At 44.9% G+C, this 27,943-nt stretch overlaps 1 protein-coding gene and 2 pseudogenes across 2 annotated transcripts; all 3 read left to right on the top strand.

Annotated features, from left to right (window-relative positions):
- On the top strand, positions 1–27,943 carry LOC100974086 (zinc finger protein 813). 2 transcript variants are annotated; one of them, XM_014342874.5, is made up of 5 exons: positions 1–1,206; positions 10,711–10,816; positions 17,122–17,209; positions 19,939–20,065; positions 25,247–27,943. In XM_014342874.5, the coding sequence occupies exons 3-5, from the start codon at positions 17,195–17,197 to the stop codon at positions 26,956–26,958; spliced, it is 1,854 nt and encodes a 617-aa protein (XP_014198360.3). In that variant the 5' UTR covers positions 1–1,206; positions 10,711–10,816; positions 17,122–17,194; the 3' UTR covers positions 26,959–27,943. The 2 variants fall into 2 exon arrangements, with proteins under 2 accessions (XP_014198360.3, XP_034801796.2); XM_034945905.4 differs by lacking the exon at positions 10,711–10,816.
- On the top strand, positions 11,507–13,784 carry LOC129394746 (tropomyosin alpha-3 chain-like; annotated as a pseudogene).
- Positions 27,511–27,935, top strand: LOC106634139 (zinc finger protein 320-like; annotated as a pseudogene).

The raw sequence follows: 27,943 nt of genomic DNA on the forward strand, positions 1-27,943 counted from the left end.
AGATGATTTCTCATTGGGGGGAAGACTTTTTGTTTGTTTTCAATTATGTTTTCTCAACAATTAGAAAGTGAAGTAAAAAGTATTTGTTGGGCCAGGTGCAGTGGCTCACGCCTGTAATGCCAGCACTTTGGGAGGCCGAGGCAGGCGGATCACTTGAAGTCAAGAGTTTGAGACCAGCCTGGCCAACATGGTGAAACCCGTCTACAAAAATACAAAAATTAGCCAGGCATGGTGGCACGCGAATGTAATGGCAGGTACTCCGGAGGCTGAGGCAGGGGAATCGCTTGAACCCAAGAGGAAGAGGCTGCAGTGAACCGAGATCCCGTCACTGCCCTCTAGCCTGGGCGACAGAGAAATACGCTGTCTCAAAAGAAATAAGTAAATAAATAAAGTAATAAATCTCTTCCCCAAACGTGCTGAGACAACTAACTGAATATCCAGATGGAAAAGAATACTGTTGGATCCCTATCTCACACAATCAAAATTGTATTTTAAAACATTAAAAAAAAAAAAAAAGGAAAAAAAGAGAGAGACGAGGAAGGAAGAGCTGCGGGAGGGGGTGTTACTTTGTCGCTCAGGCTGGCCTGGACCCCCAGGCTCAGCGATCCTCCCGCCGCTGCTTCCTGAGTAGCTGGTACCTCAGGCTCCTGCCCCCGCGCGCGCATCCCTCCCACCCCGGCGCCCCATCCAGCAGGTGGTCACCTCACTCCTCCCTGGCCTGAGCACTCCGTCCCGCATCCGTGGCGGTGGCTTTAGGGAAGTCTCTGAAGTTGAGCACGGGGTGGACTTGCCCTCCTGAGTGAATGGAGAATAGAAAGGGGGAGGATTTCTATTCTGTTTTGTGGGCCGTCAGCATGAAATCGTACCTTCCGCCCAGGCAGGGCTTTGCATTTCACATTCTAGTTTGCATCCCCGTTACAGACAATTCCAGGGCTTTGGAATAGTGCCTCAACCTTACTGGCCGGTCTCGACTCCAAAACCCTAAAACAGGCGCTGGAGCGAGGGTGAGGGACTCACAGGTCCCACCCTGGCCTCGCCCTCTGCGCATTCCAAAGGGCAAAGTCTCTCCGCCTCTCGCCCCGCCCCTGCCTCGTCAGGCCCCGCCCACCTCCTCCCAGGTCCCGCCCAGGCCTGGCTTCTGTCCTGCGCGGAGATTCGCGAAAACCCGGAAGCGGATCGCGTGGAGTGACGGTCCCACGGCAGCGCGTGAGTTTGGCTCTGTGTTGTATTAAGTCTGCACTTCCCAGGTCCCTGGCGCTTCTGTACCTGGGGCGTGGGGTCCCCACAAACCTGGAAATTCTCAGCCATCTTCCTTCACCTAGAGCAAATTGAGACGACCCCGTGAGAGTCCGGGGGTCGCTTCCTTTTGTGTTTAAGGTCGCCCTGAGGCTGGTCCCGTCCCGGGTCTTTCTGCTATAGGGCAATGTACACACTTTCTATCGCGCATTTTTCCTGCTCTAAACCTTTCTCTGACTCCTCCCACCCCGCGCGTTTTGAAGTCCTCACCCAAGAGGTGGATTCTCGCCCACTTCGGCCGGTGGAGCGCAGAACCGCGGCCCCAGTCCCGGGAAGGCCGCGTCCTCTGTCTGGTCCTGGGATCCTGCAGACCCCACCCTTGTCTTAAGGCGCCCTCGCCCCCCCCCCCCACCTCCCTCCTCCTGCCGGGCCCTGCTGCTCCCTAGGTCTCCCCTCCGCAGTCACGGCTTCCCCTGAGCCCACGTTGGGGAGGTGCCCGGGGCTTGTCCTGTTGAAGGGGGCCAGCCCTTCCACACCTGTGGGTATTTCTCGTCAGGTGGGAAGAGAGACTGAGAAAAGAAATAAGACACAAAGACAAAGTATAGAGAAAGGACAGTGGGCCCAGGGGACCGGCGCTCAGCATACGGAGGACCGGCACCAGTGCCAGCCTCTGAGTTTCCTCAGTATTTATTGATCATTATTTTTACTGTCCTAGTGAGGGGAGTGTAGCAGGGCAACAGGTGGGGAGAGGTCAGCAGGAAAACATGTGAGCAAAGGAATCTATATCATGAATAAGTTCAAGGAAAGGTACTGTGTCTGGATGTGCACGTAGGCTAGATTTATATTTCTCTTCACCCAAACATCTCAGTGTAGCAAAGAGTCACAGAGCAGTATTGCTGCCAGCATATCTCGCCTCCAGCCACAGGGCGGTTTTCTCCTATCTCAGAATAGAACGAATGGGAATGGTCGGCTTTACACCTAGACATTCCATTCCCAGGGACCAGCAGGAGACAGAAGCCTTCCTCTTATCTCAACTGCAAAGAGGCCTCCCTCTTTCACTACTCCTCCTCAGCACAGACTCTTTATGGGTTTCCGGCTGGGGGATGGTAAGGTCTTTCTTTTCCCACGAGGCCATATCTCAGGCTGTCTCAGTGGGGGAAACCTTGGACAATTCCCAGGCTTTCTAGGGCAGAGGTCCCTGCGGCTTTCCCCAGTGCATTGTGTCCCTGGTTAATCGAGAATGGAGAATGGTGATGACTTTTACCAAGCATACTGCCTGCAAACATATTGTTAACAAGGCACACCCTGCACAGCCCTAAATCCATTAAACCTTGATTCAATACAGCACATGTTTCTGTGAGCACAGGGTTGGGGCTAAAGTTACGGATTAACAGCATCTCAAAGCAGAAACAATTTTTCTTAGTACAGATCAAAATGAAGTTTCTTATGTCTTCCTTTTCTGCATAGACACAGTAACAGTCTGATTTCTCTTTCTTTTCCCCATATCCTGTGACATGGGGTGTTCTTCCCTGCCCAGCTCCAGCCCCTTGAAAATGCGCTCCCCTGGTATGTAGCCATCTTACTCCAAACCGTCATGTGATTCTGTGGGCTAAAGGGATCAGGAGACACAGGCAGTAGAAAACCTGAGAAAGAGAAAAGAATGAGAAAGACTCATAACAGATGGCAAAGTAGAGAATGGGTGAGGGATTTGCCAAGAGACAACGAAAGTGAAAAATATATATATAAGAAAGCAGGAGGAGAAAAGCAACTGGAGACATGTAGAGAAAAGCTAGATGTACAGAGAGATGAAGGACAGCAAGGTAGGGAGAGGGGCAGCAAAGAGGGAGGCTCATCAGGGTGAGGGAGAGGAGGAGGGATTTGGAGCCAGGGCAGACAGAGCAGAGTGGTGCTGGTGGCAAAGAGAACAGAGGGAGAAGCACAGCAGGGAGGACACCTGGGGATCTAGGCTGCCAGAGAGTGGGGAGAAGGGGTATAACAGGGAAGAGAGAATGTAACGCGGAGAGCAGAGGAGGCGCAGAGATGGTGTTGCGGGAATCTGAGGACTAAAGAGACTGATACGGGGGAGACAGGAGGATGTTTATTTAAGGTACGCACCGGCTCGGTGGATTTACATCTAAAAAGCCGAGCATTTCAACAAAGAGTGGGGCTTTTATAAGCAGGCTTACAGAAGCAAAATAAAAGCAGTTAATCATATAATAATAGGTCATGTAGTCTATAGCATAGCATAACTTGTAGCCTTGCATAGCTGGTGGTCTTGCAGCTGCATTGAAAGAAAAGCAAGAATAGCTAAATACATTTGTTTTCTTTCTTTCTTTCTTTCTTTTTCTTTTCTTTTCTTTTCTTTTCTTTTCTTTTCTTTCTTTCTTTCTTTCTTTCACTCTTGTTCTAAAGGGGAGGAGGTGTCTGGAGCCCATTCCTTTGGCTTCGACTTCGCAAACAGCGTTATGTTATAACTTCTTGAAGTGAGCTTGCTAGGCAGACGAAAACTTGTTCTTCTCTTTTTAACCCTTGCCTTGCCTGTTACTTTTCTTGGAGTGAATGAATGCATATATTTTTTAAAATTTCTGCCTGAGTTTTCTCCCTTTGATGCTTTTTATAAACAGGATTTTAATAGAAAGCATCACTATGACTTGATTATTCATGAAAAAGCAGGTTTTCTTCTTTAGGCACAGGCTGATATTTATATGGAGCTATTAGCTGAGTGGTAGTCTGCCTAGTCACAATTGCTTCTATAGTTGATTGAATGTTCCTTAACAAGGAGAGGTAAGAGGCAAGGGAGTATTAAACCAATTCTTAGTATTTCTAGAACCACTCCTGTTAAGGTTTTGAATCGACTGAAGGTGGAAAACCAGCCTCTAAAGAGGGACTCGGGAGTCTACTTTGTCTAAGTCTGGACTGGAACATGGGATAATTTTTTTATTCTTGCAGTTATTTCTATAACAGCCTTCCTATTGTCATTGATTTCTAGGCAGCAATTAGTTAGATTAAACTTTCTACATACTCCTTCCTGGGCTAGGAGGTGTCTAAAGCTAATCTATTTTGGTAGATGGCATTTCTCATTTTTGTGGCTTGCTGGGCCAGTAAGTCTAATGCATTTGCTGTTTCATTAGTGATGATTTCAAGTACTGCTTGCAACTTTATGATGCGGTTAAGCATGTAAATTGGGGTTCGGTACCTTTATGACTTATTTTGTGCCCAGGTAGCTGGCCTAGAGTACTGAATTAGTCTTTCAGGGGGCCAATCTGTGTCTTTCTAGTCTTCTATTTTTATGTCTTTTCTTATAGCTATATCTCTTTTGTTTTTTTCTTTAATTTTATTGTAGACAAGATACCTTCAAGTTTCTCCCTGTTGCAGTGGGAGTGAGAAGAAACATGGTCTAATTGTTTCAAGTACACAAGCCCTTGTCCTTTTTCCTGGCAACTGTCGGTAGGCCCTTGGTGCACACAGATCCAATAGAGACCAGAGGGTGCTTGCCAGATATTTGGAGCTTCAAGCTGATACTAGGTGTGGTTTAGAGAAGAGAAACGGGAGAATGGGTTTGGATGAGGTGATCTGGAGTCATCTTTGCCTTGCCACAAAGTTTTCTTTAGTGTTTTATTATAATATTGCTGTCTTAAACAAGTTAATTCTTCTAGTGAATCCGTAAAAGCTCTTCCTTAGTGAGCAACACAGTTTCTCCTGATAATGGAAGTTTTTAAGAGCTAGGGGCTTAAGGCTGGGTGCAGTGGCTCACACCTGTAATCCCAGCACTTTGGGAGGCCGATGCAGGTGGATCACGAGGTCAGGAGATCAAGACCATCCTGGCTAACACGGTGAAACCCCGTCTCTACTAAAAATACAAAAAACAATTAGCCAGGCCTGGTGGTGGGCACCTGTAGTCCCAGCTACTCGGGAGGCTGAGGCAGGAGAATGGCGTGAACTTGGGAGGCGGAGCTTGCAGTGAGCCGAGATCACGCCACTGCACTCCAGCCTGGGTGACAGAGTGAGACTGTCTCAAAAAAAAAAAAAAAAAGTGCTAGGTGCATCGGTTCGGGGGAAGAGTCAGTTAGAGTTAAATTATCTTGTGACATTAACTCTTTTGCTTCTTAAGGCCATTGGTCTCCTATGTTAGTCCTTCTACAAACATAACATGAGAAAATGCTTAAGCTGCTAGCAATGTTTTCAGCTAGCCGAGCAAACAGGTTTTTAGCTAAAGGATGATGCTCTCGTAACTTCTAGTCTACATGCTTATGGAATGATTTAAAGACTCGGAATTGTTGCTGGTCCGGGTTCCTTTTTGATAACATATAGGTAGGTTGCTGGGTAGGTGTGTGTGGAGACATGTATGGGGTAACCTGCAGTCCACACGGGTAAGTCTGGCTTTAGAATGGTGAAATTTACTGGATGACAGGTTTTTGTTTCACAGTCTGGTTTTACTGGCATTTTGATAAGCATAATTGGCCTTTGTTGTGTGCTAGGGTGGCACGATATGCAATACTGACCATCTTTTTCTGGGTCCCGGGGGACAAGGTGGCATGCATACGTATCTGTAGTCATTTCTATAGTATCTTTATATAGGTAGGTTACCACAGACGGATGAGTCTAGGTCTGCTGCTGGACAAGCATCAAAATACAGAGAAATAGGCCATCAGTAAAAGGGAGGGACCTTGGTTTGGTTTAAGAGGGAACTTTCTTTTGACCTTGCATGTATTTTAAACTATTCACCAGGTGAAAACTTTGTGTTATAACATACATAAGGTTGGTTATTTCCTGGGTCACAAATTGAGTAGATGGTCTGATTATAAGTACAAGTCTTTTTTTTTTTTTTTTTTGAGATGGAGTTTCACTCTTGTTGCCCAGGCTGGAGTGCAATAACATGATCATGGCTCACCACAACCTCCACCTTCTGGGTTCAAGCAATTCTCCTGCCCCATCCTCCTGAATAGCTGTGATTACAGGCATGTACCACCATGCCTGGTTAATTTTGTATTTTTATTCAAGACGGGGTTGCTCCATGTTGGTGTGGCTGGTCTCGAACTCCCGACCTCAGGTGATCCACCTGCCTCGGCCTCCCAGAGTGCTGGAATTACAGGCATGAGTGACCACACCTGGCCTTTATAAGTACAAGTTCTTAAGCGAGTCCTTGTACACTCATAATAAGTATGGTGCAATAGAGTCTTAGTTATCCTGTTCCCTGACCAGGTAGTATGTGTACAGTGGGGACACATTTCTATAGTTGCTTTTTCTACCATGGTTAAGGAGGGTAACAACAGAAAAACAGGTACAGCATGTTCATATCCAGCAAGGACAGAAGAGGGCCTTACTTGCCTGGCAGAGGAGGTTGAGCACAACGACAGAACAATAATAAAACAGTTAGTATTACAAGGAAAACTGCTAGTCTTAAGATTTCTAACCACATTTACTTGCTTGATGAGTCCTCAAGCTTCAGCTGTGCGTAGACTAGTCAGCTTCTGGTGTGTGACTAGAGCTGGGCTTGTTGTCCCCTCCAGCTTCAGCTGTGCATAGACTGGTCAGCCTCCAGAGTGACCAGAGCAGGGCTGTCGTCCTCAGCAGCAGCTTGGTCTCATCTCAGGATCAGCTGAGTTGGATGGTCTGGGTCTTGCTGGCTGGTCCACTTGCCCTGAGCTGCCAGTTTCAGCTGACTGTGGTGGACCTATGGCATGATTCCTGCAAGTTTAACAGCAGTGGGAGTGGACAAGATTACAATATAGGGCCCATTCTATATGGGTCTTAGAGAAGTTGGATTCTACTTTTTAACCTAAACAGAGTCTCCAGGTTTAAGGGGTGTACTGGATCTGTCAGACTTATCGGCATTCTTTCTCATATTCAGTTATGGGCTTCTTGCATGGCTATTATTAAAGCCTGCATTTGTTTTCTTAAAGTTAATTCCTCTAGTTCTTGGAGATCACTTTTAATTTGACTTATGATTGGAGAGGCCGACTGAACGAACTCTCATAAGGTGAATACCTAGTTTATTTGGTGGGGGTGCACCTGACTCAGAGGACAACCATATGAAAGACCTGATCTTATCTCAGGTGAGTTTCTTGGCAGTATTTCTTCAGTAGCTGCTTAGCGTCTGGTTCATGTATTTTACTTTTCTTGAACTTTCCGGCCAATAGGCTGTGTGTAACTTCTATTTTATTTTTAGCAGTCTTGTTAAATCTTGCACTATTTCAGCTGCAAATGCTGGCCCATTGTCTGACTTTAGAGATAGAGGCAGTCCAAACCTGGGAAGAAGTCTTCAGTCACTTCTCATGCTTTTTCTGTCCTGGTGGGGAAAGCTTTAACCTATCTTGAAAAGCTACAAATAAGCACTAGCATATACCGACATCCTCTGTCGGATGCACGGAGCAGTTCGGTAAAGTTTATAACCAAGTTTTCACAAGGCATGGCTCCTGCTTCTTGAATTCTTGGGGGCCAAGTGGGCCCCCATCACGGTTTTTCTGAGCACAGGTTAAACATTGTTTACAAATGGCTCAAATGACAGGAGAGAGCCACAGCACATAGAAATGGCACTTTCGTGGCCGGGCGCGGTGGCTCATGCCTGTAATCCTACCACTTTGGGAGGCCAAGGTGGGCAGATCATGAGGTCCGGAGTTCAAGACCAGTATGAGCAACATGGTGACACCCAGTCTCTACTGAAAAAACAAAAAAAGTAGCCAGTCATGATGGCAGGTGCCTGTAATACCAGCTACTAGAGAGGCTGAGGCAGAAGAAATGCTTGAACCCGGGAAGCAGAGGTTGCAGTGAGCCAAGATTGCACCACTGCACTCCAGTCTGGGTGACACAGGGAGACTCCATCTCAAAAAAAAAAAACCAGAAATGGCGCTTTCATAACGTTGCTAATGCTGTTTTTCTTATATGAGTTTCTTGATGAGTTTGCTTCACAAACTTAGGAGCTAACATCTTTGGAATGGCTAGTCTCCTATCAAAGAACTTCTACTACCTTCTTTTAATATATTTTTTATCTTCTTGGGCAAACCAGGATCTTTGATTTGGAGTATAACTTGGGTCGTCTTGGAGAGGAGGTTCTGGGAGGAGAGGCATAGCTAAGGCTTCCTGTTTAAAATGCGGCGTGATCATTGCTGCCTGCTTTGCCTCCCTGTCTGCCTTTCTGTTTCCTTTGGCTTCTGGCATCCTTGCCTTTTGGTGCCCTCTGCAGTGCATTATAGCTACTTTCTCTGGAGCCTATACTGCCTCTAAGAGCTGTAGAATCTCTTCTTTGTACTTTATTTCTTTCCTCTAGCTGTTAAAAGTCCTCTCTCTGTATATATAGTTCCATGTACATGCAAGGTAGTAAAAGCATACTTAGAATTAGTGTAAATACTGACTTTCTTCTCTTTTGCTAGCAACAGTGCTCTTGTCAGGGCTATTAATTCTGCCTTTTGAGCTGATGTTCCGGTAGGCAGAGGCTGAGCCTCTACTACTGAGTCTGATGTTACCACTGCATACCTGGCATGTCCAAACTCTTCTAGCACAGAACTACTTCCACCTGTGAAGTACTTGACATCTGGGTCTCTGAGGGGTCTGTCTGTAAGATCTTTCTCATTGGGGAATACCTCATCTACTGTTTCGACACAGTTATGGAGAGGAGCTCCCTGTTCAACTGGGAGCAGAGTAGCTGGGTTAGGGTGTTTACTGTTCTAAAGTTGTGTAAGGGTTTTCACATAGAAGCCCTTGGTACTGAGTCATCATCAGGTTTGATAAGTAATGGTGCCTTCTTTGATCCATCAAAGTTATGACTCAGTGTGGCACCCAGATCGTTAGTTGCTGTCCTAGAGTTAATTTGCTAGCTTCCTGTGTTAACAAGATGGTGGCAGCTAATGCCTTAAGGCAAAGAGGCCATCTTAACACCACGGAGTCTGGTTGTTTGGATAAATGTGCCACGGGGCGATGCCACGATCCTATAAGTTGAGTCAGAACCCCTATAGCCTTTCTTTTCTGTTCATGAACATATAGAAAGAAAGACTTAGTTATGTCTGGTAGTCTTAAGGCTGGGGCCTGGGTTAAAGCTTCCTTGACCTGCTTGAAGTCTATTTCTTGGTTAGGTTTTCAAAGGAGGGGCTCCTTTTCTCCTCCTGTTGTGGCTTCCTATTAACGACTTAGCCATCAGTGAACAATTTGGAACCCGGAATCTTGCTGTCTCTAAAAATTCCTATTTGACGTTGGGTGGTCGGGGTTGGAAGGGCACAAATGGCTTGCTTCCACTCATAGCCAAGCCAGTGTTCCTTGTGGCTCGCTATGACACCTAGATATATGGAACCTCTTCAAGGCAAATTTGGGCTTGCTTTTTTGATATTTTGTAACTTATTTTCTATAGGAAATGGAAGAGATCCTGGGTTCCCCGATAACAGTCCTCTTAGATTGGGGCCGGCAAAAGAAGCTCATCTGCATACTGCAACACGGTGCAGTTGCTATTTGGCAGGGTGTAAGCCATGAGGTCTGAGGCCAATGTTTCTCTAAAGATTGTGGGAGAGAACAGGGCATGGTGGCTCGCGCCTGTAATCCTGGCACTTCAGGTGGCTGAGGCGGCTGGATCACGAGGTCAGGAGTCCAAGACCAGACCGGCCAAGATGGTGACACCCGGTCTCTACTAAAAATACAAAAACTGGCCACGTGCGGTGGCTGGCACCTGTAATCCTAGCTACTCTGGAGGCTAAGGCAGGAGAATTGCTTGAACCCGGGGGGCAGAGGTTGCAGTGAGCTGAGATGGCACCACTGCACTCCAGCCTGGGCAACAGAGCAAGACTCCATCTCAAAAAAAAAAAAAAGATTGTGGGAGAGTTTTTTTGTTTGTTTGAGACGGAGTCTCACTCTGTCGCCGACGCTTAAGTGCAGTGGTGCGATCTTGACTCACTGCAAGCTCTGCCTCCTCCCGCCTCCTGGGTTCACACCATTCTCCTGCCTCAGCCTTCTGAGTAGCTGGGACTACAGGGGCCCGCCACCACGCCCGGCTAATTTTTGTATTTTAAGTAGAGACGGGGTTTCACCTTGTTAACCAGGATGGTCTCGATCTCCTGACCTCGTGATCCACCCGCCTCGGACTCCCAAAGTGCTGGGTTTACAGGCGTGAGCCACCGCGCCCGACTGTGGGAGAGATTTTAAACCTTTGTGGGAGTCTAGTCCAGGTGAGCTGTGACGCTTCATTGTCTTATGAAATGCAAAGATAGGCTGACTAACTGGTGTCAGACAGATATAAAAGAGAGCATCCTTTAAGTTTAAGACTGTAAACTAGGTAGCACTTGCTGGAGTCCTATCACAGTGTACGGGTTGGGTACCACTGGATGGATAGTTACCGTGGCCTGGTTTACAACATGCAAATCCTGCACCGGCCTATATTCATTACACCCTGGCCCTGGCAATGGCTTCTGAACTGGCAAAAGTGGAGTGTTCTAAGGCGACTGGCATTGGACTAAAATCTCATGTTTATAGAGCCTTTCTAAATGCTTGCAGATGCCCTATATGGATTTTTGGGGAACTGGGTACTGACGAACCTGAACAGGAGTTGCTCGTGGTTTTGATTCTGCTACTACTGGCGCATGATTTACAGCTAACCCAGGTGGGTTGTCCTCAGCCTGTACTCCAGGAATGTCTTTAACTAACTGGAATAATAATTTTTCTTCTACTTGAGTGTGAGGTTGCACTGGTGCCTGAAAAAGGGGTTGGGCACAGTGGCTCACTCCTGTAACCCCACCATTTTTGGAGCCTGGGGAGAGGGGATTGCTTGAGTCCAGGTATATGAAACCAGCCTGGGCAACATAGTAAGACCCCCGTCTCTGCCAAAATAAATAAATAAATAAAATTAACTGGATGTGATGGTGCACACCTGTACTCCCAGCTACTCTGGAGGCCGAGGCAGGAGGATCACTTGATCCCAGGAGGTCCAGGCTGCAGTGAGCCGAGATCATGCCACTGCCCTCCAGCCTGGTCAACAGAGTGAGACCCTGTCTCAAAAGAATAAAAGGGGTGGGGGACTTTGTGTTCAGATGAGTGGGTGAGTTCACTGGGTATGATTACTTGTGACATGTTGAGTTCTGTGTATATAATCTAATAACTTAAAATTTGTTTAAATTATACAGATGAGATTGAGAATTTAAAAATTCCTATCTATAAGGCATGTACATTGTATAAATCTTGGCATAGAGGTCAGCTTCCACTTGGAATCCCTATTCAGCCAGAGGGCAGTGACTTATTCAGTTGTGAATCACTCTATTCCCTTTTCGCAGGGCTGGGGTAGGAAGTGGGGCAATGAAGTGGGAAAAAAATGACTTTCTGTTATTATATAATACTTTAAATTAAATTAATTAATAATTAATATTTTGGGACAGGGCCTGGCCCTATCACCCAGGATGGAGTGCAGCGTGATCTCTTCTAACTGCAGCCTCGACCTCCTAGGCTTAAGCGATCCTCCTACCTCAGCTTCCTGTGTAGCTGGGACCACAGGCGTGAGCCACCAAGTCAGACAAGTATTGTATTTTTTTTTTGTAGAAATGGGTTTCACTATGTTTCCCAGGCTGGTCTCAAAATCCTGAGCTCAAAGGATCTTCCTTCCTTGGCCTTCCGAAATACTGGGATTACAGGGATGAGCCACCGCACCTAGCCTACATAGTACTTTTTAAAGGGGACATCAAAACGTGGTGGCTCCTGCCAGTAAGCCCAGCACTTTGGGAGATGGAGGTGAGTGGGTCACCTAAGGTGAGGAGTTCAAGACCAGCCTGGCCAACGTGGTGAAACCTGGTCTCTACTAAAAATACAAAAGTTAGGCAGGCGTGGTGGTGTGCACCTGTAGTCACAGTTACTGGGAAGGCCAAGGCACAAGAATCGCTTAAACCTGGGAGGTAGAGGTTGCAATGAGCCGAAATTGTGCCAGTGCACTGCAGCCTGGGTGGCAGAGCGAGTCTCCGTCTCACAAAAACAAGCAAGCAAACAAAAAATAAAATAAAAAACAAAAGGGACATCAAAAGTACATTTGTTCTTATGTGTAATAGATTTACTTTATTTTCTTTGTTTCCTCTTCATTGCTTTTATTCTTTTTTTTTTTCAGTTTGAGATAAATTGTAGGTTTTTGTTTTTTGTTTTTTGTTTTTTTTTGGCAGAATCTTATGCAGTGACCCAGGCTGGAGTGTAGTGGCATGATGTCGGTTCACTGCAACCTCTGCCTCCTGGGTTCAAGTGATTCTTTTGCCTTAACCTCCCGAGTACGTGGGACTACAGGCCCACGCCACCACACCAGGCCAATTTTTGTACTTTTAGCAGAGATGGGGTTTCACCATGTTGGCCAGGCTGGCCTTGAACTCCTGACCTCAGGTGATCCACCTGCTTCGGCCCCCCAAAGTGCTGGGATTACAGGTGTGAGCAACCACGCCCAGCTGAGATAAATCTTAGTTTTCAAAATTTCTCTTTTAATACATAATCATGGAGAGGAGGCTGCAATGCTGAATGGAGGAGGCAGGAACCAGAGTGTGAGCAGTAGCTGGGTGGGCACCATGGCTGGGATCACCACCATCGAGGCAGTGAAGCACAAGATCCAGGTTCTGCAGCACCAGGCAGATGATGAGGAGTGAGCTGAGCACCTCCAGTGAGAAGCTGAGAGAGAAAGGTGGGCCTGGGAACAGGCTGAGGCTGAGGTGGCCTCCGTGAACGGTAGGATCCAGCTGGTTGAAGAGGAGCTGGACTGTGCTCAGGAGCGCCTGGCCACTGCCCTGCAAAAGCTGGAAGAAGCGGGAAAAGCTGCTGATGAGAGTGAGAGAGATACAAAGGTTATTGAAATCTGGGCCTTAAAAGATGAGGAAGATGGAACTCCAGGAAATCCAACTCAAAGAAGCTAAGCACATTGCAGATGAGGCAGATGGGAAGTATGAAGAGGTGGCTCGTAAGTTGGTGATCATTGAAAGAGACATGGAATGCACAGAGGAACGAGCTGAGCTGGCAGAGTCCCATTGTTGAGAGATGGATGAGCAGATCAGACTGATGGACCAGAACCTGAAGTGTCTGAGTGCAGCTGAAGAAAAGTACCCTCAAAAAGAAGACAAATGTGAGGAAGAGATGAAGATTCTTTCTGATAATCTCAAGGAGGCAGAGACCCATGCTGAGTTGGCTGAGAGATCAGTGGCCAAGCTGGAAAAGACAATTGATGACTTGGAAGATACACTGAAATGCACCAAAGAGGAACACCTCTGTACACAAAGGATATTGGACCAGACTCTGCTTGACCTGAATGAGATGTAGAATGCCCCAGTCCCACCCTGCTGCTGCTCCTTCCTCTGACCCTGACTCTGCCTGAGGTCAGCCTGCCCAAAGCTGACCTTTACCTGAGGGCTGATCTTCAATTGGAAGGCTGCTTTCTCCTTTTGCCACCCCCTCCTCCCCTGCCTCTTTTTCACCAAACTGTCTCTGCCTCTTCCTGGAGATTCCAGCTGGGCTAGAGGCTGAGAACCTTTGCAAACAACATTTAAGGGAATGTGAGCCCAATGCATAATGTCTTTAAAAAGCATGTTGTGATGTAAAAAAAAAAAAAAAATACATAATTACTTCTGGAAGATGCCTTTGTCACATCCTATAATCAGCTCACATCATTTTTTTCTGTACATTTCCCAGTTATTTTCCTGTTGACCCCAGAATTTGTTAGATTTTTTAAAAGACAATTTCTAAATAGTTTCTGTTTGAAACTAGTTGCGTCTGGTTCAGATTGAGGTCTGCATGCTTTCTAGTCTTTATTATTTATTGAAAACCTTTAGTACCGAATACAGAAGTTTGATTATTTCAGTGCGTACCTGGTAAAGATGTCAGTGACCTTTTACCTTAACATCAAAATGTAGTTTAACCAGTTAGTGTATTTTTCAGTTTTCTTTCCTTATGTCATCTGTGGACATCTTGAGCTGTGAGCTATTAAGTACATATTTCCCTCAAGGCCCTCTGGTCCATTCTGGACTAACGTTGAAAGATGGGCTGGATTGGCCTGGAACTTTTGGGGTGGCCAGACCCAACACCAGGCCATGGGGGCTACGAACTCTGGCGGAGTCAAAGGAATGAGAAAAGACAAGTTAAGAATGCATAAGGTGGGTCCAGGGGGCCAATGCTAGTATGGAGGCTGCAAAAGACCCAAGCTCTGGAAGCCCACACTATTTATTGGTGATCAAACAAAGAAGCAGGTGGTGAGGATGTGGGGGTTGATAGGAAGTGGTGCATCAAGCATATGATCTATAGGTGTGTCGGTTTAGCATTTATATGGAACATGTTCTGCGACTTGAGATCATGGGGAACTTGAGATCATGTTCTTCTAGTTTAAGATACAATCATTTTATGAGCCTGGTAGTGCTAGAAGCAAGGAAGCAGCAAGTCTGGGCACATTCCAGAGGCCACGAGAGGTTTTAGGCCCCGGACCCTGGCATGTTCCAAGACTCTTTTTATATTATGTCAGACTAGCAAGCCCTGCCTCAGCTTTTCCCCAACATGGAATGCTATTCTGAAAGGACCCATGTATTCTTTTTTTTTTTTTTTGAGATGGAGTTTCAGTCTTGTTGCTCAGGCTAGAGTGCAATGGTGTGATCTAGGCTCACTACAACCTCTGCCTCCTGGGTTCAAGTGATTCTCCTGCCTCAGCCTCCCAAGTCGCTGGGACTACAGGCACCCAGCCACCATGCCCAGCTAAATTTTTGGATTTTTAGTAGAGATGGGGTTTCATCATGTTGGCCAGGCTCGTCTCAAACTCCTGACCTCAGGTGATCTACCCACCTCAACCTCCCAAAGTGCTGAGACTACAGGCATGATCCATTGAACCTGGCCACCCATGTATTTTTGATTGAAAAATTTTGCTTATGTCTTAGTTCTACAGCTGACCTTCTTTCACTGTTTTCAAGGTCAATAACTGTGTGTTCACACTTCTGTGTTTTATAAATGTTACTGTGATTTTCTTGTAAGGAAAAATTAAAAGTTGGGAATCAATGGCATCAGAACCTTGCAAATGTAGTTTCTTTAGCCCAGGCATATGAAAGATGCTTCTCTAATTTTCAAGGATAGGGGTGATAAAGACCAACCCTTCCCATTAGCACTTCCAGGCCCCAATGCAAGAATTCAGGCACACATTTTCACTCATCTCAGACATTCTCAGGGTAGCTTGGTGAAAATTTCTCTTTCTCTGAGCCCCAGTGAGCCTCCCTGCAACTAGGAGATGAGGGGCTAGACCAGAAAAGCTCAACCTGAATGACCCTGGTCCCTGAAATGATTGGCAAAATAGAGTGTGTGTCTGGGTGTGGCTTTTCTCATGGGAGAGGGGAGTGCCCAGTTGTAATTAGAATTTTAAATGGGATGCAGTACCCCAAAAATAAAAAATAATAAAAAAAATGCAAAAGAATGGAAGAAACAGAGGTGTAGACTCAGACACAGAGACCATCTTCGGGGCCTTTCTCTGTATGAGGACGTCACAGCGAAATCTAAAGCAGGTCACGTCAGTCCCTGGCAGGGAACCCTCCACCGGCTTCCCGTGTTCCCCAGGACAAAAGCCCAACTCCTCACTGTGGCTCCACAGCCCTGTGTCCAGGGCCCCTGCCAGTGTCCAGCCTCCTCCTGGGAGCTTGCCCTCATCTCATGACTCCCTCTGCCCCAGTCACATTTGCTTTTCTCTTTTCCCAAACAACAAAACCCTTCCCGTCTCTGGTCATTGTCCCTGCTCTTACTCTATGTCCCTAAATGATCACTGCATTGTCCCTTTCTCCTCCTTCAGTTCTAGGCTCAGAGCTGTCTCCCATGCCCTCCCACCCCCATCTGAAGTTCCCTCTGCCCGTCAGTCTCTATCACGTTACTCAGGTTCTATTATCTCTGCATCAATCACATCAGAAACGCTTTTTTTTTTTTTTTTTTGAGAGACAGAATCTCACTCTATTGCCCAGGCTGTGAGTGCAATCTTGTGATCTTGGCTCACTGCAACCTCTGTTTCCTGGGTTCAAGTGATTCTTGTGCCTCAGCCTCCCAAGTAGCTGAGAGTACAGGTGTGTGCCACCACACCCAGCTAATTATTGTATTTTTATTTTTATTTTATTTTATTTTATTTTTGAGTCTCACACTGTCACCCAGGCTGGAGTGCAGTGGCATGATCTTGGCTCAGTGCAACTGCCACCTCCTGGGTTCAAGTGATTCTCCTGCCTCAGCCTCCTGAGTAGCTGGGATTACAGACACCCACCAAGCCCAGTTGCTTTTTATATTTTTAGTAGACATGGGGTTTCACCATGTTGGCCAGGCTGGTCTCTGACTTCTGACCTCAAGTAATGCACCCTCCTTGGCCTTCCAGAGTGCTAGTATTACAGGCACGAGCCACCGTGCCCAGCTCAATTTTTGTATTTTTGGTAGAGACAGGGTTTCACCATGTTGGCCAGGCTGGTCTTGAACTCCTGAGCTCAAGCGATCCTCACACCTCAGCCTCCTAAGTAACTGGGACCACAGACACACAGACGTGCACAACCATGCCTGGCTAAGTTTTTGTATTTTTGGTAGAGATGAGGTTTCACCATGTTGCCCAGGCAGGTCTCAAACCTGAGCTCAAGAGATCTACGCACCTCGGCCTCCCAGAGTGCTGGGATGACAGGCATGAGCCACCGCACCCAGCCTTTGCATGGGGTTTGGTCAGGCCTGGGTCTGTGCCCTAAAGGGGAGCTCATCCCACCCCAGCTCCCCACTGCTGCAGCGTGTGTGTGGGCGTCTCTGGGAGGGGAATGGGAGTTTTCCTGTAGGAGTTTATTGTCCCTGGTGTGGTTGGCAGCATAGGGGACTGTATTTCCTCAGGATGAGGTCTCCTTTGTATGTGTTGTTGTGTTACAGGGAGGGGATGTGTTGATTCTGAGCAATAAACAACATATTTCTAACATTCAGGAGTGACTTCTAAAGACTCTTGGTATGTGAGGAAGAAACCTGGAAGAGGAAGAGGAAAGCAAAGGAGTCAGGGATGGCTCTTCCTCAGGTGAGATGATATTCTCGGTGGATTGTTGTGTCTCCTTCCTTTCAGAAACGCTGGGCCTTGGAGTTGGGAATCTTCTCTGAGTCTGATGCATCCTGCCTGACAGGTTTGCTCACACTCACCCATGCCTTCCCTCAGTCCCTCTTTTCTCACTTAGATTCCATCTCTTGTGACCGAGTGACATGAGCTTGGGAAGAGGCTGCACTGGGCATGGTCCTGGGAAGGGCTCACACCCAGACACGGATGGAGACGGGGTGAGGGCCTCATGGCATCAGTGCTGTTGGGCAGCAGGAATTGTTCAGGGGCCACATGTGGATGCTCTGTCAGCTCTCTGTGGACCAGAATTAGAGCAGCTGCCAATGGAAGTCACATATTCATGTGCACAAAGTACATGGTAAATTGTAGAAAAGGTGACCAATATGGGGAAATGTTTTCTGCCTGATTTTATAATACATTTTTAGTTTTTTGAGTGAGTTACTGTGTTTCTGACTCCAAAAATCTTAGTAATTAGAATGGAAAGTTCATACAGACATGAATGATACAAGATGTTTTATCCCATCATTACTTTAAGAATAGGAAATCAGCCTGAACAATAGCAGGAGATTCATTCAACCATTCTTAGCACATTAAAGCTCATGGAGACTGTGGTGTTACTGTGGGGAGGCTTGTGAAACAGGTGTTTTCAGGAAAATGGTTATAATTTGTATTGTCATTATTATTAAATTATGATAATATTATTGTATTTTAAATATATGAAGTCTTGCTCTGTCACCCAGGCTGAAGTGCAGTGGCATGATCTTGGCTCACGGGAACCTCCATCTTCCAGGTTCAAGTGATTCTCCTGCCTCAGCCTCCCAAGTAGCTGGGATTACAGGCACGCGTCACCCCGCCCAGCTAATTTTGTTGTATTTTTATTAGTGACGGGTATCACCATGTTGGCCAGGCTGGTCTTGAACTGCTGATCTCAGGTGATCTGCCCACCTCAGTCTCCCAGAGTGCTGGGAGTCTCCCAGAGTGCTGGGAGTCTCCCAGAGTGCTGGGAGTCTCCCAGAGTGCGAGGCACCGTGCCCAGCCCCACCAATTATTATTAAATACATATTTTTATATTTAACCATCACGTGATGTTTTGTGGTAAAACTGCAAGCAAAGCTGCAGCTTAGACTTTTTGCTATAAAGCATCTCCTTTCCCTGTCACGTCCTCCAGCCTCACTGGGGAGCCGCTACTGTCAGTTCCGTGCCAGGTGTCAGAGCAAGTCTCGTACACGTGTATTTCTGCATCACTATGAGACTTAAAAAAAATTCTGCTGTAAATTTAAAAAAAAATACTTTTTTGCAAAAATTAGCTGAGCACACCTGCATTACTACAGATATCTGAAGATTCCTCCAGGTCAGGCAGTTGAAAGGGTGATTGCTTCCCCTAGGATGGGGCATTTCCTGTTTTCTTAGATCTGAGAGGATTCCACCCTGCCCCCAACTGCCAACGTGTCCTTTTCCAGCAAGATAAGATCCCTCTTCAGTTCAACAAAACTTGCTACTTTTTACATTTGTAAAAACTTTATATACACACTCACATATACAATATACACACACATATACATCTCCATACATATACACACACACAAATGTATATATTTTGAACAACTTTTACAGTTTGAAAATCTGGGGAAAATGATAACCCTTTGTATTAACATCTAGTTTTTTGTGAGTCTCTGTAGGTTTCATTATTTTGTTGACATATATATATATATGTCATGACATATATACACATACACACACAATGGATTTTCATACTTTGAGAAATGTAGTTTTCATGTATTTTCTTTTATTTTAAGACTGAGTCTCACTGTATTGCCCAGGCTGGAGCACAGTGGCGTGATCTTAGCTCACTGCAACCTCCACCCTCAGGCTCAAACCATCCTCCTACCACAACCTCCCAAGTAGCTGGAACCACAGGTGCCATGCCAGGCTAATTTTTATGTGGTTTTTTTGTTTTCGTTTGTTTGTTTGTTTGCGTGTTTGTTTTGAGATGGAGTCTCTGTTGCCCAGGCCGGAGTGCAGTGGTACGATTTTGGATCATTGCAACCTCTGCCTCCTGGGATCAAGCAATTCTGCTGCATCAGCCTCCCGGGTAGCTGGGATAACAGGCATGTGCCACCGTGCCCAGCTGGATTTTAGTTTCTGATGTTTCACTGTGGACGTTGTCATCTCTGAAGGCATCACCCATACTCTGTCTCATCTAGATACTGAATGTCACTTGGTGTGTCAATAAAAGTTTCTGGGCCGGGCGCAGTGGATCACGCATGTAATTCCAGCACTTTGAGAGGCTGAGGCAGGCAGATCACAAGGTCAGAAGTTTGAGACCAATATTGTGAAACCCCATTTCTACTAAAAATACAAAAATTAACTGGCCATGGTGGTGCGCGCCTGTAATATCAGCTACTCAGGAGGCTAAGGCAGGAGAATCGCTTGATCCTGGGAGGTGGAGGTTGCAGTGAGTGGAGACTGTGCCATTGCACTCCAGCCTGGGCAGCAGAGTGAGACTCCACCTCAAAAAAAAAAAGCATAATAAAACACGACTGGGAAAACAAAATGCGGTGAAAAACCCCTTACTTGGATTTTTCAGAACATTCACTGCAATTAAATCCATGCTTTCCCCTCTCTCCTCTTCTCATTTTCTGTAAAGATAAGAACTCCTCCCATAACCATTTCCTTAAAATGTGTTTTCATTTCAGGGTCTATTGACATTCAGGGACGTGGCCATAGAATTCTCTCAGGAGGAGTGGAAATGCCTGGACCCTGCTCAGAGGACTCTATACAGGGACGTGATGCTGGAGAATTATAGGAACCTGGTCTCCCTGGGTGAGGATAACTTCCCTCCAGAAGTGGGGATGTGTCCTTTCATATCTTTGTATTTTCTCTTTTTTTAGATAGAGTGTCTGTCTCTCTGTCCCCAAGGGTGGAGTGCAATGGTGTGATCATGGCTCACTGCAATCTTGAATTCCTGGGCTCAAGTGATTGTCCCACCTCAGCCTCCCCTCGTAGTGGTACAGTTGCATGCCACCATGCCAGGATACTTTTTTAGTTTCTTTTTTTAGAGAACGTTCTTGCTGCATTGTTGAAGTTGGTCTTGATCTCCAGGGCTCAAGAGATCCTCCTCAGCCTCCTGAGTAACTGGGATTACGGGCACCAACCCCCATAACTAATTATTGGCTTTTATTTTTAAAATTTTTGCATATGTATGTCCTTAAGGCCAATATGAGTCTTCTGTAGAAAACATGTAGTTGGTTCCTGTTGATTCAGCCAGTCTTTGCCTTCTGAGTGCAGAGTTAAATATTTACATTTGAAGTATTACTGATGGAGAAGACCTTACCGTTGCGTTTCTGTTACATATTATCTGTATTTCTTGTAGGTTTTTTTTGTTCTTCATTTCTCATTTACTATTTTTTGTGTTTAATAGCTTTTTTGTGTAGACATGCTTTGACTCCCTTCTTATTTACTTTTTTTTTGTTTGTTTATGATGGAGTCTCACTCTGTCGCCAAGGCTACAGTTCAGTGGTGCGATCTTGGGTCACCGCAACTGGCTCTGCCTCTCCAGCTCAACTGATCCTTGTGCCCCAGTGGCTCATGCCTGTAATCCCAGCACTTAGAGAGGCCAAGGCAGGCAAATCACCTGAGGTCAGGAGTTCAAAACCAGTCTGGCTAACATGGCAAAACTCCATCTCTACTAAAAATACAAAAATTAGCCGGACACTGTGGTGGGCATCTGTAAGCCCTGCTACTCAAGAGGCTAATGCAGGAGAGTCGCTTGAACCCGGGAGGTGAAGGTTGCAGTGAGCTGAGACTGTGCCATGCACTCCAGCCTGGGCAACAGAACAAGACTCTGTCTCAAAAAAAAAAAAAAAAAAAATTCCATAACCTGCAAAAACTACTCTTTCTCCACCAGAACTCTTTATTTATGTCAGAATTATTTGTGTATGTTGCATTTTCATCAACATACATGTATATTGTGTTTTCATGCTTTTTTCTTTTAAATAATAGAAAAAAAGTTGAATTATGAAGAAAAGGTACACTTATAACAGTTTCTGTATCTGTCCTTTTATTTGCCTATTCATTTATATATTTATTTGTTGATGAGATGAAGTTTTGTTCTTGTCGCCCATGCTGGAGTGCAATGGCACAATCTTGGGTCACTCCAACCTCCAACTCCCAGGTTCAAGTGATTCTCCTGCCTCAGTTTCCCGAGTAGCTGGGATTACAGGCATGTGCCACCATGCCTGGCTAATTTTGTGTTTTAATAGACACAGGGTTTCTCCTTTTTTGTCTGGCCGATCTCAAACTCCTGCCCTCAGGTGATCCATCAACCTCAGCCTCCAAAACTGCTGCGATTACAGGTGTGAACCACCGCGCCCTGCCTATCTGTCTTTTAATTTACCTTTACTGGAGAACTTTATATATATTTGTGGGTTGGAGTGACTCTTTAGACTTCTTTCATTTCTTTCTTTTTTTTTTTTTTTTTTTTTTTGAGACGGAGTCTTGGTCTGTTGTCCAGGCTGGAGTGCAGTGGCATGACCTTGGCTAACTGCAACCTCTGCTTACTGGGTTCAAATGATTTTCTTGCCTCAGTCCCCCAAGTAGATGGGACTACAGGCACGTGTCACCACACCCGGCTAATTTTTTGTATTTTTTTTTTTTTGTAGAGGTGGGGCAGGGTTTCATGGTGTTAGCCAGGATGGTCTCGATCTGACCTCGTGATCCTCCTGCCTCAGCCTCCCAAAGTGCTGGGATTACAGAGATAAACCACCATGTCCAGCTGGCCTCAAAGTTTTAAAAACATGTTATTGCTATTAGATGGCTTCAAGTATTGAAAGATTTATAGTACGGGCTCTAACCTTCCTTTGTTTAATAAGATTTTTAAGCCTTCAGTGATGTTGATCATGAGATGCTCCCTTTCATGTCTCAGTCATTTCACTGTCCTGTCAGAAATAGCTTAGACTGGCCAGCTGAGGTGGGTCATGCCTCTAATCCCAGCAGTTTGGGATGCTGAGGTGGGCGAATCACTTGAAGTCAGGAGTTTGAGACCAGTCTGGCCAACATGGTGAAACCTCAAATCTACTAAATACAAAAAAATTGGCCAGGTATAGTGGCTCACACCTGTAATCCCAGCACTTTGGGAGGTCAAGATGGGCAGATCACCTGAGTTCAGGAGTTTGAGACCAGCCTGGCCAACATGGTGAAACCCCGTCTCTACTAAAAATACAAAAATTAGTTGGGCATGGTGGCGCACGGCTGTTATCCCAAGTACTCAAGAGGCTGAGGCAGGACAATCTCTTGAACCTGGGAGGTGGAGGTTGTAGTGAGCCAAGATTGCCCCACTGCACTCCAGTCCAGGCGACAAAGTAAGACTCTGGGCTGAGGAGGGAGAATCTCTTGAGGCAGGAGAATCGTGCCACTACACTCCAGTCTGGGTGATAGAGCATGACTCGGTCTCAAAAACAAACAAACAAAAAGAAATAAACTGGGAGCCTTCAGACACAGAAAATTATTTCTCATGCATTTGGAAAGTGGGAAATCCAAGAGCAAGGTGCCAGCCAAATTGGTTCCTGGTGAGAGCCTTCTTCGTGGTTTAGCCCAGCCATCTTCCTGCCGTGTCCTGACATGGGGGAAAGAGGAACAGGAAACGAGCTCTTTAATATCTCTTTTTATGAAAGCACTAGTCCTATTCATGAGTAGTCAACACCCATAACCAAATTCTCTCAAAGGCCCCATCTGCAGAACATCCTATTAGAGAAAAAGAACTCTGAACATGGCGTTTGGCCAATAAGAACATTCAGACCAGGGAGGCTGCATCATATTTTTTGTTTTTATTGTGCAACTTGTTATATACAATGTTTTCTCTGATCTCAGTTTATACATTTTCCCAGTGCACATTCTATGTTTTGTATTTTATGCTAGTGAGCTAGATACATAGGGCAATGTATATATATATATATATATAGAACTGCTGTATTGCCTGGCTGTTTCATAAATGTAGTTGTGACATCATAATTGCACCCTCTGACACTGTTAGTCAATTCTTTTTTTTTTTTTTTTTTTTTTTTTTGAGATGAAGTCTCACCCTTTCACTCAGGCTGGAGGGCAATGGTGCAATCTTGGCTCACTACAACCTTTGCCTACCAGGTTCCAATGATTCTCCTGCCTCAGCCTCCCAAGTAGCTGAGATTACAGGTGCACACCACCACGCCCAGCTAATTTTTTTGTATTTTTAGTAGAGTTAAGGATTCACCATATTGGCCAGGCTACTCTCGAAATCCTGACCTCATGATCTGCCCGCCTCGGCCTGCCAAAGTGCTGGGATTACAGGCGTGAGCCACCGCGCCCAGCCGTTAGTCAATTCTTATTCCTTATAATGCTGTGTATATTTTTGACCTCATAAATCAGCAGGTAGTGATCTTAACATGTATTTCAGTTCTTATATTGTGTTCTGGTGGTAAATAGAAGTTGTGGCTTTTTTCTTAACAGGGAATTGTTTAGAATTCTGCAGGTTGTATAAATGTACTTGTTATTTGCTTGCTAGTTTTATGAGTTACAATATTTTACTAACTAATTTTTATGATTGTACGTAAGGCTTTTCGGTATGTGGTATGCAATATAACTGACACAGTCCACTAGTTAATGTCATTTTTTTTGAGACAGAGTTTCACTGTTGTTGCCCAGGCTGGAGTGCAATGGCGTGATCTTGGCTCGCTGCAACCTCTGCATCCTGGGTTCAAGTGATTCTCCTGCCTCAGCCTTCCCGAGTAGCTGGGATTACAGGCATGAGCCACCACACCCGGCTAATTTTGTATTGTTAGTAGAGATGGGGTTTCTCCATGTTTGTCAGGCTGGTCTCGAACTCCTGACCTCAGGTGATCCGCCTGCCTTGGCCTCCCAAATTGCTAGGATTACAGGCATGAGCCACCGTGTCTGGCATTAATGTCACATTAACTAGAGCACTGTGGCTCGTGCCTGCAGTCCCAGGACTTTGGGAAGCTGAGGCGGGTGGATCATTGAGGTCAAAAGTTCGACCCCAGCCTGGCCAACATGGTGAAACCCTCTATCTACTAAAAATACAAAAATTAGCCAAGCATGCTGGCATGTGCCTATTATCCCAGGTACTCAGGAGGCTGAGGCAAGAGAATGGCTTGAACCCAAAAGGTGGAGGTTGCAGTGAGCCAAGATTGGGACATTGCACTCCAGCCTGTCATGACAAAGTGAAACTTCATCTCAAAAATAAAAAAATACAAAAATTTTTAAAAGAATGTCATAACGTGCCTTTTCTGCATAGGTATAGGTAATTTTATGACAGTTATTCAGAAAAATATTGTATTAACTTTTATTTTGAGATAAAGTCTCACTTTGTCACCCAGGCTGAAGTACAGTGTTGCAATCTCAGCTCACTGCAACCTCTGCCTCTTGGGTTCAAGCGATTCTTGTGCCTCAGCCTCCTGAGTAGCTGGGACTACAGATGTAGGCCACCACGCCTGGCTAAATTTTGTAATCTTTTCTTACCTTTTCAGTGCTATGATTGTTTGACAATACAGAATTTCCATTGATTTTGGTTATCCTTACATGAGCTTGTTGTGGATTATTTACCAATATGGTATATCAAGTGGTCCTTTAGCATTTATTTGTATACAGTAAATATACTGTAAATATGAAGAATATATACTTTTCATTGGTGTGACAGTGATATGTTTTTTGCAAACTGTTAGACACCTTACGGTCACAGTGGAAAAATACTCCTTACTTTAGGCTTATACACATTTGTGCACTGTCAGTGTTTTGTCGTGATATTGGAAATAGGGTTCCGTAGAGATGATTTGAAGCACATGTAATAGCCCTTTATCTAATAAAGAATCTTACGCTTTTGTGTTCTTAAACTTTGAAGATCATGTTGGGGAAGTTTAAAATGAGTATTTTTTTGTGTGTCACATTTACACATTTCAGTATTATTTACCATCTGTACTGAACTGGAAACCTATTGGTGTTTATATTTTGTAGATATCTTTTCCAAATGCATGATGAAGGAGGTCTTGTCAACTGCACAAGGCAATACAGAAGTGATCCACACAGGGACATTGCAAAGACATGAAAGTCATCACACTGGAGACTTTCGCTTTCAGGAAATTGATAAAGATATTCATAACTTAGAGTTTCAGTGGCAAGAAGATGAAAGAAATAGCCATGAAGCACCCATGACAGAAATCAAAAAGTTGACTGGTAGTGCAGACCGGTATGATCAAAGGCATGCTGGAAACAAGCCTATTAAAGATCAGCTTGGATCAAGCTTTCATTCGCATCTGCCTGAACTCCACATGTTTCAGACCCAAGGGAAAATTGGTAATCAAGTGGAGAAGTCTATCAACAACGCTTCCTCAATTTCAACAGCCCAAAGAATTTGTTGTAGGCCCAAAACCCATATTTCTAATAACTATGGGAATAATTTCCGGAATTCTTCGTTACTCACACAAAAACGGGAGGTACACATGAGAGAAAAGTCTTTCCAATGTAATGAGAGTGGCAAAGCCTTTAATTATAGCTCACTCTCAAGGAAACATCAAATAATCCATTTAGGAGAGAAACAATATAAATGTGATGTATGTGGCAAGGTCTTTAATCGGAAGCGAAACCTAGTGTGCCATCGTAGATGTCACACTGGGGAGAAACCTTACAGGTGTAATGAGTGTGGCAAGACCTTCAGTCAGACGTATTCCCTTACATGCCATCGTAGACTTCATACTGGAGAGAAACCTTACAAGTGTGAAGAATGTGACAAAGCTTTCAGTTTCAAATCAAACCTTAAAAGACATAGGAGAATTCATGCTGGAGAAAAACCGTACAAGTGTAATGACTGTGGCAAGACCTTTAGTCAGACGTCATCCCTTACATGCCATCGTAGACTTCATACTGGAGAGAAACCTTTCAAGTGTAATGAGTGTGGCAAGACCTTTAGTCGGAAGTCATCCCTTACATGCCATCATAGACTTCATACGGGAGAGAAACCTTATAAGTGTAATGAGTGTGGCAAGACCTTTAGCCAGGAGTTAACCCTTAAATGCCATCGTAGACTTCATACCGGAGAGAAGCCTTACAAGTGTAATGAATGTGGCAAGGTTTTTAATAAAAAGGCAAACCTTGCACGTCATCATAGACTTCATAGTGGAGAGAAACCCTTCAAGTGTACTGAGTGCGTCAAGACGTTCAGTCGAAATTCAGCCCTTGTAATTCATAAGGCTATTCATATTGGAGAGAAACGTTACAAGTGTAATGAGTGTGGCAAGACGTTCAGTCGAATTTCAGCCCTCGTAATTCATACGGCAATTCATACTGGAGAGAAACCTTACAAGTGTAATGAATGTGGCAAGGGTTTTAATCGAAAAGCACACCTTGCATGTCATCATAGACTTCATACTGGAGAGAAACCTTACAAGTGTAATGAATGTGGGAAGGTTTTTAATCGAAAAACACACCTTGCACATCATCATAGACTTCATACTGGAGATAAACCTTACAAGTGTAATGAATGTGGCAAGGTTTTTAATCAAAAAGCACACCTTGCACGTCATCATAGACTTCATACTGGAGAGAAACCTTACAAGTGTAATGAATGTGGCAAGGTTTTTAATCAAAAAGCAAACCTTGCACGTCATCATAGACTTCATACTGGAGAGAAACCTTACAAGTTTAATGAGTGTGGCAAAGTTTTTAATTGAAAAGCAAAGCTTGCACATCATCATACAATTCATACTGGAAAGAAACAAGTGCAATGAGTGTGGCAAGACCTTCTGTCACAATTCAGTCCTTGTAATTCATAAGAATTCATACTGGAGAGAAACCTTACAAGTGTAATGAATGTTGCAAAATTTTTAATCAACAAGCACACCTTCCACGTCATCATAGACTTCATAGTGGAGAGAAACCTTAGAAATGTGAAGCATGTGACAAAGTTTACAGTCACAAATCAAGCCTCAAAAGACAGGAGAATTCATACTGGAGAGAGAGCTTACAAAGGTGAAGAATATCACAGAGTTTTCAGTCACAAGTCAAACCTTGAAAGACATAAAATAATTCATACTGCAGAGAAACCATAAAATTGTAAGAGTTCGTGACAAGGCTTTCGGGCATGATTCACACCTGGCACAACATCCTAGAATTTATACTGGAGAGAAACCTTACAAGTGTAATGAGTCTGGCAAAGCCTTAATGAGCAGTCAACACTTACTCACCATCAGGCAATCCATGGTGAAGGAAACTTGACTAATGTAATGATTGTCACCAAGTCTTCAGTAACGCTACAACCATTGCAAATCATTGGAGAACCCATAAGGAAGAGAGATCAGACAAGTGTAATAATCGGCAAATTTTTCAGACATCGTCCATACCTTGCAGTTCATTGGCGAACTCATACTGGAGACAAACCTTGTAAATGTCATGACTGAGGCAAGGTCTTCGGTCAAGCTTCATCCTATGCAAAACATAGGAGAATTCATACAGGAGAGAAACCTCACATGTGTGATGATTGTGGCAAAGCCTTTACTTCACGTTCACACCTCCTTAGACATCAGAGAATGCACACTGGACGGAAATCTTACAAATGTCATCAGTGTGGCAAGGTTTTCAGTCTGACTTCACTCCTTGCAGAATATCAGAAAATTCATTTTGAGATAATTGTTCCAAATGCAATGAGTAGAGCAAACC

Source organism: Pan paniscus, chromosome 20 (genome assembly GCF_029289425.2).
Source record: "Pan paniscus chromosome 20, NHGRI_mPanPan1-v2.0_pri, whole genome shotgun sequence".
Classification (NCBI taxonomy): Eukaryota; Metazoa; Chordata; class Mammalia; order Primates; family Hominidae; genus Pan; species Pan paniscus.

Bases quoted from the DNA above. Each gene is read 5' to 3' on its own strand.
- LOC100974086 (XM_014342874.5), top strand. The intron at 20,066-25,246 runs GTGAGGATAACT...TATATTTTGTAG, and splicing joins TAGGAACCTGGTCTCCCTGG to ATATCTTTTCCAAATGCATG.